General features: G+C 32.5%; 3 protein-coding genes across 3 annotated transcripts in view; 2 read left to right on the top strand and 1 right to left on the bottom strand.

Moving 5' to 3' along the window:
• Positions 1-299: 299 nt before the first annotated feature.
• LOC111704663 (CLIP-associating protein) lies at positions 300-6,998 on the bottom strand. Its single transcript, XM_023476974.1, has 2 exons — positions 6,688-6,998; positions 300-377 (listed from the first exon to the last, which is right to left on the bottom strand). Exons 1-2 carry the CDS (start codon positions 6,859-6,861, stop codon positions 300-302), a joined length of 252 nt encoding a protein of 83 aa, XP_023332742.1. The 5' UTR covers positions 6,862-6,998.
• A 1,283-nt stretch (positions 6,999-8,281) lies between these two features.
• Positions 8,282-14,175, top strand: part of LOC111704658 (decaprenyl-diphosphate synthase subunit 1) — a 15,577-nt gene continuing 9,683 nt past the window's right edge. The window contains exons 1-2 of the mRNA XM_023476959.1: positions 8,282-8,286; positions 8,922-8,925. The gene's annotated coding sequence lies outside the window, so the exon portion shown is untranslated. The remainder of the gene's footprint in view (positions 8,287-8,921; positions 8,926-14,175) is intronic.
• Positions 9,230-14,175, top strand: part of LOC111704662 (DNA-directed RNA polymerase III subunit RPC8) — a 5,750-nt gene continuing 804 nt past the window's right edge. The window contains exons 1-5 of the mRNA XM_023476973.1: positions 9,230-9,249; positions 9,372-9,453; positions 9,963-10,077; positions 13,234-13,282; positions 13,517-13,639. Coding sequence (XP_023332741.1) covers positions 9,385-9,453; positions 9,963-10,077; positions 13,234-13,282; positions 13,517-13,639 — 356 coding nt within the window. The 5' untranslated portion in view covers positions 9,230-9,249; positions 9,372-9,384. The remainder of the gene's footprint in view (positions 9,250-9,371; positions 9,454-9,962; positions 10,078-13,233; positions 13,283-13,516; positions 13,640-14,175) is intronic.

The following is a 14,175-nucleotide window of genomic DNA, read 5'->3' as shown; positions in this document are numbered from 1 at the left end:
AAACAAAAAAAATCCACTTTTTTCAGCCTTTATTACCCCCGGGTAACTGTGGGTTCCCTCAAAAAATTTCAGCCCATTCGGTCCAGCCGTTTGGCCAGCCATAGATAACATATTTCCAAACAAATTTATATATAATATATATATATGAGCGAAGAGCTTTATTATATAGATTTCAATGTCGATCATAAAATATAAAAATCACATATTGACAGGCGAATGACAACACATTCTTAATTATCCCGCCGAAAAAAATACGTCCATTGGGAGGGGGAGGGGGGTCTGAATTTGTTTTATTCAACCTACCTCAGATAAGGTCTAAAATCTGATCCAAGCCGGTCAATCAGATGACCCAGGATATCCAAACCATTCTGGGAAACCTAAATAAAATCAATTAAAACAAAACAAAATTTAAATTTTTTTTGGCTTAATTAGGGAAAATAAATAAAATTTTGTATAAAAGTATTAAGAAGGATGAACAAACATGCATTTTAATGTCAAATTTTTTTCCCCCAGATCTTCAAAAACTATAATACATGTACAGCGTACAAAAAGGAATAAAAATCAATTAAGGGACAGATATGTTTACAATCTTATGGTGTGTAGCAAAAATCGTGGAAACATGATATTCTGTAAACCTGCAGTACGTTGTACATTATTAATGATTTAATGTTGTAAACTTCGACTAGACATAATGAAATTATTCATAATTAGCTTAAATCATGCGACATACTTAAATTACGCTATCAACATGGGCGGAGATAGCTTAACTGCGTTATATCTATTCTCTCTAATCTTATAAATACGTACATTAAACTTTAACTGTGCAGTAAATATGTAATACGATTGTCTAAATCATGTGTTATAGATAACATTGTAGGAATGGTAACTACGTCAATTCATGTTAACTTTTGACATAGATATTAAATAAAGCTTAGTTTAAAGAGTAACTCCATACTGTTTACTAGGTGAGAGTAAACCTAAAACCCTGATTTTATATTCATGTGGGATTGTCCCCTTTGATTTGGGATCGATATATAGCTTGTTGTATAAGCTAGGCTTGTGTCCTTGCATGGCATTTAGAGCACCGGATTGTCCAACATTTGGGATTGACATATAGCTTGTTGTATAGCTAGGCTTGTGTCCCTGTGTGGAATTTAGAGCATTGGACCATTCCCATCATTTGGGATCGATAAATAGCTTGTTAGATAGCTAGGCTTGTGTCCCGGTGTGGCATTTAGAGCACTGAACTAATAGCTCATTGGATAACTACACTTGTGTCCCTGTGTGCATTTAGAGCAAGGTGAGTTTGGAGCAGTGCTTAGGATTCGGATCTGTTGGATCCGCAAGATTTTGGCTTCCTGGATCCGGATTCAGATCCGCAAAAATATACGGATCCACGGGTCTAAATCCAAGTGGTAAAATATCAACCAAAAACTGCAAAAACAACTTTTTTACTCCTAAAACCAAAATCTGAACTTTTGAAAAAAAAGATAAATTATAAAAATTTCATGGTTCATAAAGTTTTGGGATAAAAATATGCAAAAAAAATAAAACAAAAATTGAAAATTATTTTTTGTTGAAAAAATTCAGTAAATCTTAAAGAAATGACCTGGATCCGGATCCGGATTTGGATCCGGATCTGGATCCGGATCCATTTTTCCCAGTAAAGCTCCAGGATCCAGATCCAGATCCAGATCCGGATCCGCATCAAAATTAAATAAATCCTAAGCACTGGTTTGTAGCAAAACTTGGGGCCTAATGTAATCTACGCTGTAATCTGTTCATATAGTAACTTTGCAAATCCTGTAATGCATTAAACCCATTCCATGTTCATCAATAGATATAACTTAAACATACCCATAAATGTGATTAATGGGGTAGAAACTCCGCACCTAACTTGTAATTTTGCTCCTAATAACCCAATTTTACCATGAACCCGGGAATAAAGTTAGTTGATTGAGACTCCGCTTTTGATAACGTTGTCAGTAGCATAGTAAGCTTGAAACAAAGCTTTGGTTCTTGTTGAAACAAGTTGAGATTTGGACTGAGTGTCCTTTAGAACCGGGGAGTTAAGCCTGGTTGAGAAATTGCTTGTGTAGCAATTTCATTTGCCTGGTGGCTTGTAGAACTAGGGAGTTAAACCTGGTTGATATTTGGACTCTGTGTCCTTTAGAGCCAGGGAGTTAAGCCTGGTTGAGATATTGCCTGTGTGGCATTTAGAATCAAAGAGATAGTTCTGGTTGATCTTGGTAACGAGTAGTTTGATAGATACGTCACAAAAAAATTCTTATGGAGTAATCATTTGCTACAGGTTTTGTGTCCTGGTTGAACTAATAGCTTGTTGGATAGCTACACTTGTGTCCCTGCGTGGCATTTAGAGCCAGGTGGGTTGTGTCCTGGTTGACTCTGATAGAGGACGGGTTGTGCCTGGATAGATACGTTTCAAGAACTTGTTATAGAGTAGGTGTTTACTACAAGTGTAACCAATTGAAATTCTTAACATTGGATTTTAGCAAATATTATATTTTGAATTATCTGGTTGCTAAGATACAAGGGTTAAAAATATAGAGTTTGAAGCGAGAAATCAATTTTTTATTGGTTTAATTTAAATGATACCCATTACAGTATTTTCGTTTTTCAGCTACAAAATCAAACAATCAACTTGAAAAGACTATTTTGTTCATTGGTACATACAAATTCGGTAAGTCAACATCCGATTAAATAAATAACTATTAATTCATTTGACTATGATTAATTGATTCAGATTTTAAGTAAAAAATAAATTCATTAATTTGTCTTTGTTTGTCAATGGTTTACTTAGGTAAAAAGTTCCCATAAAAGTGAGTGTGGTGGGAGTAGGATAAGGTTCTGAAGATGTATCATCAAAAGTTTGCAGTGATGCGCCATATTGTCAACAAGGGCTTACATGAACTTAAAAAAATATCCCCCCCCCTTTTTGAAATTCATATTTTTCTCCCAATGTAAAATATGCTTTTAATTTTATTCGCAAAATTAGAGTAAATAATAGATTTTTTGGTAAAAAAATATCAAAGTTTCATCTCACATCCATTCTTCTTCAGATCTTGAAACATGACACCCCTGGCTTAGGTAAACAACCGTGCATAGTTCGCACTTCATTTTATAATTCAAACGAATGAAACAAAACAATGTCAGGAATTAATCGACCGTCCCCCCTCCACCCCCTCCCTTAAAGCATTAAAAACATCACACCACACAAACCTCCCCCTTCTCCCCGTCTTAAAAACTTGTATCCATTAATTAAACATAAGAATCAAGACTTTTAGTAATTTATTTTTTCGTTTTTTTTATAATAAAAGTTAAATTGCCAAAACTTTGTTGACCATGGAGATTTCCACGGGATTTTACAAAACTTTGATAAGTAAACAGTAAAGTTGTCGCCTTAAATTAAATTTTGTATTACTTTAATTTTTAGAACTGTAGCACTGGCAAACCTACAATCCCCTTCCTTCATCCCTACCTACCTTACACACCTTCCCCTTCTTTACTTGGCCTTTCCGTTCCTTACCTCGCACATTCATATTTCTCCCTTCCTCTACAATATCCTTCCTTCATCCCTACCTACCTTTCACACCTTCCCCTTCTTTACTTGGCCTTTCCGTTCCTTACCTCGCACATTCATATTTCTCCCTTCCTCTACAATATTCTTCCTTCATCCCTACCTACCTTCCATACCTTCCCCTTCTTACCCATTCCCTTTTCCCCCTTTATTATTATTAAGTCTTCCGACCCCCCCCCCCCCCCCGAGACGAGAGGGTGTGGGGAATTATATAAACCCCTGCATTTGATAAAAATTTTATTTTATTCAAAACAGACTTTTACATATTCAAATTATTAAGAGAGAAAATCTAGGAATTTCAAAATACTGTTCTAATTCATTGAACAATTGTCAGAATCATTTTTATGATTACAAAACTACGATATCTTTATCATTGTTACTCAGATAAAAGTTGAAGGTTACCATTGTGAATCGGATATACTATTCTATAAAAAAGGTCCCCTGAAATTATGTCTAGTCCCTTTTTAATGCACTTTCGGCGCTATCTACGGCTGACGCATAAAGCGTGGGTGGAACCTAGTGGGAGGGTAGAATGAAGTGCACATTTCTCAGATACATTCAGTACAATTTTTGTCAAAACATCGATTTAGAATTATATATTTTCTGCCTATGATGAGATCTCAACATATTACTCCTCCAGACTAAAAAAAATCTTTGTTCCAGAACTTCAGTGAGAACCAGAAAACTGTTGAATAAATGCCGTCCTTGCTATCTCATTTTTAAAAGGATTTTATAATTAGCAATTGTTGCAACTGAAATAGCTCGAAAATATCCAGGCATCTTTTTTATAAATACTACATTAAAATAAATCAAGAAAACAACGAGAATTCTACAATATGTCTTGTTCTCACTGAATTAGAAGTGTGTGTTATTATGATTAAGGTTTTCAAGGGTCCAAATTAAAGCAGATTTTAAAGTTTTCGAAATGCAAAGCAAGCAGCAGGGGTGTATATTTTTCTGTTTCAGCTTTCATTTGGTTTGGGGAAAAAATGAAGAAAAAAGGAATAAGGGAGAAGGAAGGGGGAAAAGGAAAAAAGGGATGGGGAAAGGGAAGAGAAAGGGGAAAGAAAGAAGGGAAAAAGAGAAGAGGGAAGGAAAAATGGGAAGAGAAAAAGAGGCAGAGGGAAGGGAAAAGGGTCAAGAGGGAAGGGAAAAGGGGAAAAGGAAGGGAAAAGGGGTAAAAGAGAAGGAAAAAACAAAATTTTTTTTTAAGTATCAGAAATGCTTAAAAAACTCAGGGGGACCTTAAAGTTGACCTTTTTAGGGCACCAAAACGCTCCATTTTACAACTAAAATCCAAAACATTTCTTCTTCGAAGTTTGCGCGGGGAAAAATATGATTCTGAAAGGGCAAATATAAGAGTTGCACAACTAGTATACACCCCTCTGGCAAAGTGTAAATTTATAAAATTGGTTTTTTAAGATCTGAGGGGAAAAGCCAAAAATTGGACAAAAAATAGTATTTTTTTTTTGAGATTATTGAAACTTTGAACCCAAAATTTATTTATTTTCCCCTGAAAATCGTCAATTTATACAGGTCAGCGCAAAGAAAAAAAAAATTTGTTTGGATACTCCTCGCAAACATACCTAACGAATGATTTTTAGAGAAAATATACACCCTGGAAAAGGTCTATGTTATGGCCTGTTAGGGCTAATCAATTAGCAACCTTAAATGATCTGAATTAATCATAGATTTGCAAATATTTGTGAAGTATTTATTTCTAGGGCACACTCCAGTATTTGACACAGATTCTTTAATTCTAAATAAATTAAATCAAAAAGGGTTTCGGGGGGAGAAGAATAAAATATTCAGGTATATGTATTTTCAAAAAATTATCTAAAAGGATCTGTGAAAAAAAGAAAACCTATTTAAAAATTTCCAAGTACAGCATTGAAAGCTAAAATTCATCATGATATGTTTAAAGCAAATTATTATTATTTTATATCAGGTTTATTTATTTTTGTAATTAAATTAATCAACTTTTGGGTATAGATCTAGGAATCAAATCAAATGATATTTTTTTCTACAGAGGAAATTAGAAAAAGAAGAAATCCTAAAAAGAACTATAAAAAATCAACACATAAAGCCAGAAATGTCAAAAATAATAAAAAAATAATTAATAGGTATGTTCGTGGTATAACGTTTATATTTTGTATGTCTTGTTGAATTACCATACACCCTCTAGGCCTTTAACGGGGGGGGGGGTGCACGTGCACTCCCCTTTTTTGCATAGGGATGCAACTGCATAATGTTGATACAGTTGTAATCAAGGAATTATATAAAATTAAACATCCAACTTTTGAGAAAGAAAAAATTCTTCAGATTTCTCAGCAACTGGTTTTGATCAAACAGCAGGTTGAAAAAATCTAATGATATACTTTGTTAAAACACCCTCATCAAACAGCAGGTTTTCCTCCAATGTGTATGAAATATTTGCGCAGTGTTGTCTCAAAGACAACATGATAAATGAATATGGAACATACTGGGTTTATAATTTAAGATATGGGGCTGAAATTTTGCCAACAGTCTCGAGTGTGAGTCATCTACGTGGAAAAATAATAAGATATTTGGATTTGTGGTCACTGCCTTTGATATTTTAATATATTACTTTTACCCGGCCCTCTTTACGGTTATAAGAAGGTCTCAAATTTTAAATATTTCTGAAGTACATTTTACAAAAAAACACTTTACTTTTAACATTAGGTGGTTTAAATTGTTGAATTGGGAAAAAAGATCCTTCTTGCTAATATGTAATTTTTCACATTTAATTCGTAAAAAAAAATTAAATAACCCAGGAAAATGAAGATATTTGTTTGGACCAAAAATGTGACAAATTGTCTTGATTTTGATAACGTGAGAACCAGAAATCTATGGATTACAAAGACGACAATGAAACAAAAACTAACTGTCTTAAATGTCGTGAAGCAAACATTTTTTTAGTAACTTAATTTAGTAACTTAATTTATTGAAATGGAACTGTTTACACCACATGATTGGTATATCTCATGCCATGAAATAGCTCTTAAACCCGCCTTTTTATTCCAGAGTTTTCTGGCTCTCACCGTATCATAATCTATTCTTGATAATACCTTAAAGTTTGAACTTTGCATCCACGGAACAAGACCATCAATGAACGCCCCTGTATCCTCACAGTCGATGCTACCTTGCTTTTCCAAATAATTAATAATGTTGTCGCCATGCGAAAGCTTCTTCTTAGTGTCGGTTGTCGACAAATCACTGAAAAACTGATCTAATCCCGACATTGTGAATTAGTTAAAAACCTCTTCCGGTCTTAGATAATTTTGGATTGATTAAATCACTGATCACTTTAAAATCACATAACAACACTTGATAAATAGATCACAACAGCCGCAAATCATCTGAAATATCCGGTATACGAGTAATTTAAACAATCATAACAAGGCTTTAAATATACCAAACATTATATGTTCCTCTTTTCCATCTAGAAAAAGGGGTTTTGTGCATTTTAAAACAAACTAAAAGACGTATAAAGCTATACTTCATGTAAAAAAATACCGCCTGAATCCTTTTCTAGGAAAAAAACAAAATGTTTTAAAAGAAAATGATTTTGATCTGTGGTGTATGGTTTTAAGAATTTTTACAGTTAACCACCCTTCCCTTTTCCCAACAATTTTTGTTTTTAAGGATCAGATTAAGAACGAGTTAAACTATAAGTTGTCCAACAGAGTGATGATTAATGTTGGACTATGTATCTCACTCTTTGATATTCTTGAAGTTGGAGAATCACACATTCTTCCAGGTATTTTTTGTACTAATTATATCAATACAATGAAGACAATTTTTTTTAAAAAGTTTTGACTGTTAATAAGCTTTTATAGATTCAAGCAAAAAAACACTCCGCATAATTTACTCTAATCATTCCTATCAGCATACACAACATTGAGGATATTGGGAGAATTGGAAATAGTGATCATGTTATGATTTTATGTGATAAACAAATCAATATAACTGAACAAACTGTACCTTCCATGACTGGGAAAAAGCTAATATCATAGGTGCGAAGAATTTTCTTTACAATTTTTACTAAAATAACATGAGAAGAGAAGAAGAAACCCAAATAAACCTCTTTGGCTCAATAAGGAAATTATAAGACTATAGGCAAGATTAGGGCAAAAGTACAAAGTGACAAAATCCTTCTCAGATCTAGATGACTATAAAGTCTGCCGTAAACATCTTCAGAACACTATCAGAAACTCATAAAGAAATTTAGAGAAGAAAATTTCCCTTGATAATAAAAATCAGCGATATGTAAATTCCTACATAAAATCAAAAACATCTAATAGGACCCTAAAAAGACTAATAGAGTCCCAACTAGTGATACAGGGGAAATAACAGTAATGCTTAATGACTAATTTTCTATAGTCTCAGATGATGCTAACTTAGGATACTGGCCTAAAATTTCCACATAGAAATTTAGACCCTTTTTTGAAAAAAGGCGTTAAATTTGCTTCTTTCATTTTTTTCAGTTTGGCTAACATTTTTAGATGTTCAAACTGCATATTTTTCAATCTAAAAATGTCATCTTTAATAGGAGATAAATATGGTATATTCAGTAAATCTTCCGCTGTACAAACACTGCTAAAAAATCATTCAAATATTTTTAGAAATATCTTTGTCTTCATCTATTAAGACATCATTCACTTTCAGTTTTTTTTTAATGTGCTTTTTGGCATTTTTTACTGCTTTTTTACATTTCTTTTAACATTTTTGTATGCTTGCAAGTGCTCATAATCTTCAGTTTTTGTATAAACTTTCCATAGACTTCTTTTTTACGAACTAATCTCATCTGATTTTTTTGCATCCATAATGGTTTGGAATCTTTTTTACATTTCTGAATGGAACATTTTTTACACCTATTTCATCTAACTTACTTTTAAAAGTGTCCCAAAAGTTTTGGGTATCCAGGTTTACATAAAGTTCATTCCAGTTTAAATTAGCAATTTCATCATTTATACTTTGAAAATCAGCTTTTTTCCAGTCCTTTACTTTTTTTATTTTTTAACTTTTATTATACTAACTTTTACAAGAGAGTATCAAATTGTTCGAAGATTTACATGAATTCATTGTAGAGGGGGGTGGATACAGATATGGCATTGAACCTCATTAAACACAAAGCAATCGTATCATCATTACAATATCACGGACATTTTATCATTGCACTTGTTGTTAACTGGATATATATAAATATTGTAAACAAGTGTAGGATATTTCCATCCTTTCTAATCCGCGAACCTGACGTCACTGCTGGGCTGACATCAAGTGTACACTATCAAAACGGGAGAAAGCAATAGTTATAAAAACCGCCGATAGAGGGACAGAAAACGTAAAATTTAATTTAATTTAAATTTAAATAAACTAAGTACTTCAAAATTGATTATCAAACAAAAATCATGAAAAACGAAACATCCCTTTTTATGTGAATAATTTTTAAAAACGGGGATTATTTTAATTAATTGTGAGAAATAAGTCGTCTTCTCTTTTAACCGTCTGTAAAGCGCAAACGCCGCGTTCTGTTTATTTTATATAATATTAGTTTTTTAACAACAATCTTTTTCTGAATTAATATTCACGTTGCACTTTATGACCTAATGGTTAAGAAAAATACTCAGGTCAAACATGATCTAGATAAAAATTTACTTAAAATCTAATCATGGCATGTCATGAAAACAGTCTACGTGTGTTTATCATCAAAACTTAAAACAAACTTTTTAAAAAAATCTTATTTTATAAGGTATAAGGCGAAAATGTTTGTTTTATCTGAACTAAAGAACATCGTAAAGCTGCATCCTAGAGGGTTCGACAAATCTTTAGAGGTTAGTTTGAGGGGTTGATTGATAGCTATATTTATGTGGTTCTATGCGCTCCTCAAAGAAACACAATCTTTTAATACAGTTAGCAAACCGGTACTTACCTAGTATGTGATTTTAGGACCCGCCTTCCTCCCATCAATTTTGCACATAGATCTCATATGTAACACATGTCAATTGGTCATGTGGCTGCAGCGTCCGGCCCCCAAGCCTGTCTTAGCCGCGGCGCTCGGCCCCCTATCTTGTCCTAGCCGCAGCACTCGGTCCAGAAATTGTCTTAACCTAACCCTAAAATAATACAAAATAACTTATAATAGACTGTCCTAAAATAATAACCCTAAAATAATTACAAAATAACTTAAAATTAGTGGTCAGGCATAAAATTGATAGTGAATCCTTTTCTAGGAAAAAAACAAAATGTTTTAAAAGAAAATGATTTTGATCTGTGGTGTATGGTTTTAAGAATTTTTACAGTTAACCACCCTTCCCTTTTCCCAACAATTTTTGTTTTTAAGGATCAGATTAAGAACGAGTTAAACTATAAGTTGTCCAACAGAGTGATGATTAATGTTGGACTATGTATCTCACTCTTTGATATTCTTGAAGTTGGAGAATCACACATTCTTCCAGGTATTTTTTGTACTAATTATATCAATACAATGAAGACAATTTTTTTTAAAAAGTTTTGACTGTTAATAAGCTTTTATAGATTCAAGCAAAAAAACACTCCGCATAATTTACTCTAATCATTCCTATCAGCATACACAACATTGAGGATATTGGGAGAATTGGAAATAGTGATCATGTTATGATTTTATGTGATAAACAAATCAATATAACTGAACAAACTGTACCTTCCATGACTGGGAAAAAGCTAATATCATAGGTGCGAAGAATTTTCTTTACAATTTTTACTAAAATAACATGAGAAGAGAAGAAGAAACCCAAATAAACCTCTTTGGCTCAATAAGGAAATTATAAGACTATAGGCAAGATTAGGGCAAAAGTACAAAGTGACAAAATCCTTCTCAGATCTAGATGACTATAAAGTCTGCCGTAAACATCTTCAGAACACTATCAGAAACTCATAAAGAAATTTAGAGAAGAAAATTTCCCTTGATAATAAAAATCAGCGATATGTAAATTCCTACATAAAATCAAAAACATCTAATAGGACCCTAAAAAGACTAATAGAGTCCCAACTAGTGATACAGGGGAAATAACAGTAATGCTTAATGACTAATTTTCTATAGTCTCAGATGATGCTAACTTAGGATACTGGCCTAAAATTTCCACATAGAAATTTAGACCCTTTTTTGAAAAAAGGCGTTAAATTTGCTTCTTTCATTTTTTTCAGTTTGGCTAACATTTTTAGATGTTCAAACTGCATATTTTTCAATCTAAAAATGTCATCTTTAATAGGAGATAAATATGGTATATTCAGTAAATCTTCCGCTGTACAAACACTGCTAAAAAATCATTCAAATATTTTTAGAAATATCTTTGTCTTCATCTATTAAGACATCATTCACTTTCAGTTTTTTTTTAATGTGCTTTTTGGCATTTTTTACTGCTTTTTTACATTTCTTTTAACATTTTTGTATGCTTGCAAGTGCTCATAATCTTCAGTTTTTGTATAAACTTTCCATAGACTTCTTTTTTACGAACTAATAATCTCATCTGATTTTTTTGCATCCATAATGGTTTGGAATCTTTTTTACATTTCTGAATGGAACATTTTTTACACCTATTTCATCTAACTTACTTTTAAAAGTGTCCCAAAAGTTTTGGGTATCCAGGTTTACATAAAGTTCATTCCAGTTTAAATTAGCAATTTCATCATTTATACTTTGAAAATCAGCTTTTTTCCAGTCCTTTACTTTTTTTATTTTTTAACTTTTATTATACTAACTTTAAATCTTTACATAATCATAGAATGATCACTTGATCCAAGAGATTCACAATTTTCAACAACTATGATAAAATTAGGGTAACTTGACAATACTAAATCAGGCATAGTACCACTTCTATGTGTAGCAAATTCAATATGTTGGAATAAAAACAAATCATTAACAGTTTCAATAAAATCTTTACTTTTGTTAGAGCCGGACATACAGGTCTAGTTGATGTCGGAATAATTAAAATCACCAGTTATAGTTTAGACAAACTTCTCATGACATTACATTGTCTATTATTTTCTTTTTTATCATTCTCATTATTTAAATTGTGGGGTCGATAAAATAAAGCTATACATATCTGTTTTCGTTCAGTTTTAACAGAAATTACACTACATTGATTATAAGCGTCAATTAAATCAGATTTAAATTCAGTGGCATTGATATCGGTTTTAACAAAAACAATCCCAAGCATCAGTACACTATGAGTAATATCCCTATGATCAGTTCTTCAGAAGTGAAAGATGTTGGAGTACTGGTGACTGACAATCTAAAACCATCTAAAGACTGTGCACAGGTTGCTCAGAAGGCCAACCAAGTCTTAGATAAAATGACAAGACCCTTCCATTTCAGCGACCGTTTCACCTTTATTAGACTCTATGAACAATATGTTCGCTGTTATCTTGAGTTTGCATCCTGTGTCTGAAATCCATGGACTAAAGTGCATTGTTGTTTTAGAAAGAGTTGAAATAAGAGCAAATCACAAGATTAAATCAAGATAGTTTTAATCTTGCAAAACCTGTCACTAGACTAGAGATTAGGAAGAATTTTTTCTCGCACCTAGTCAGTGAGTTATGGAATTCTTTACCCCATGATGTTAAACATGCAAATAATCCTCTACAGTTTAAACAACTGTATGATAAGAATCATTGAGAATGGAGTGGCTGCTGATTTGAGAAAAACTATAGCAGACCACACATGAAGAAATCAAGACATTCTCAACATTCCTAGATGGAAGATGGAGAATTACCTCTCAAGGATCAAGTAAATAAAAATCTGAAAGATAAGCTCTTTTAATTGCAAGCTTCTCTTGACCTTTATGGTTATGGGTATCCATGCTGGATAACAGGTTGATATAAATCATAATCAAAAGTCGTCTTCATTGTATTGATATATGCGACGACGACTGTATTAGACCTTTGGCTTTTAGGACATTTCGCGCCATTTTTTCTTGTAATGATTTTAGATAATAAGGTTACTTTTTAAGTCGTCATCTTGATACATTTTTTTGTTTACATTGATAGAATTAAAAATAAACATCAGATGGCCGTTTTTTTTTTAGACCTCTCAAATTGGCTCGTTTGGTTGAGCCGCTTTAGAGTTTTTATTGGGTTAAAGCAGACAATCTAAAAAGCTAGTTTTATTAATGGGTGTGTTTGCAGCTGACAAAGGGAAGTTCTCATTACAACAATGTCAGCAATAAACCTGAATAGATGGCCGATATCAAAAACAACTGGAATAAATATAGAAACTCAAGAGCTGATATTAGAATACTACAAATTGCCTGATCAGCTCTCGAAACTGCATATTAACCCTCCTGGGGGGGCGGGGGTATGCAGCTAATTGAATGAGCAAAACAGGACAGCCAGGAAACAAGAAGATTGGAAAAATGAGTATCTGCAGTCTGCATTAAATACATGTATCAATTAATTTGTTTCATAAAAAAATTATAAATAAATAAATTGATAAAGTTAAAAATTAATGGGTGTGTTTTATTTTTGTTGAAAAGTTAGATTCAAGTGGTGGTTGGCAGGGGGTGCAATGAACGTTTTCTAGAACATATATGTACATGAATAAAAAACATAAAGCAAGCATTTGTATTTTTATCTAGGTGATGGCTCTGCCCATACGAAAGTTAGATTCCGGATGCTAGTTTTCAGGTGAAATATAATTAGAATTTTGCATTTTAATCAATACTATAGCCTCATCAATGGAATTTTTGAGTTTTTAATGTAACCCTTTTTTATCCTTTTTTCATGGGTGTTTATGGGTTAATCACTTATTTTCCATTGTCTAATTGTTTTCAAAGTAAAATTAGGACTTTCACCCTTGACAATTTTTCCCTACTTTTCTTTCCATTATCTTCCCCCAATTTAATTATATTCCTACTGCAGACCCTGCAAAGAGGAGGTGTTGGTTGGTAAAATCAAATCCTGTTCAAGAGAGGGCGTCACCGTCACGCTCGGCTTCTTCGACGATATTTTCATCCCGGGGGATTGCTTGCAACATCCCTCCAGGTTTGTGCCATAGTTAGTGATAGGCTATAATTTGGCTCGTTTTTGTAGAATTAATAATGCTCTTGGCACACCACTAACAGCTAAAAGATATGAAGCGGAAAAATGAAACAGAAATCGAGCGTTTTAAAATGATCGTTAAAAACATTAAAAGTTTTTACTCCTCACCAGTTTCAGTGATCAACATAAATTTACAAATTGATATTGACTTGTCTAGGCATTCATTGTTAAATTCAAAATTAGGTTTCAAAAAAAGATCTTCATCCCAAAATAGTAATTGGCAAATGTATAGCTCTACCATTATTATAAAAAACAAACAAAAAAATGCTATTCATGAGATAAAAGGGATGAAATTAAAAGCAATTGAAATTCCAATAATATTCTATTTTTATTGATGTTTTACATGTCTGAAAATATTTTTTTTAATCGTAAAATTTTTAGGACACGTGTTAAAAATCGTTGAGAGATTGTCATATGTTTAACATTGCAAAATAAAAATTTAAATAAAATGAGTAACGAAGAGAAAAAGATTTAAGATA

Source organism: Eurytemora carolleeae, unplaced genomic scaffold, assembly GCF_000591075.1.
Source record: "Eurytemora carolleeae unplaced genomic scaffold, Eaff_2.0 scaffold31, whole genome shotgun sequence".
Lineage (NCBI taxonomy): Eukaryota > Metazoa > Arthropoda > Copepoda > Calanoida > Temoridae > Eurytemora > Eurytemora carolleeae.
Note: the sequence above shows the minus strand (reverse complement) of the source record. Positions and strands in the feature narration are given on the sequence as shown.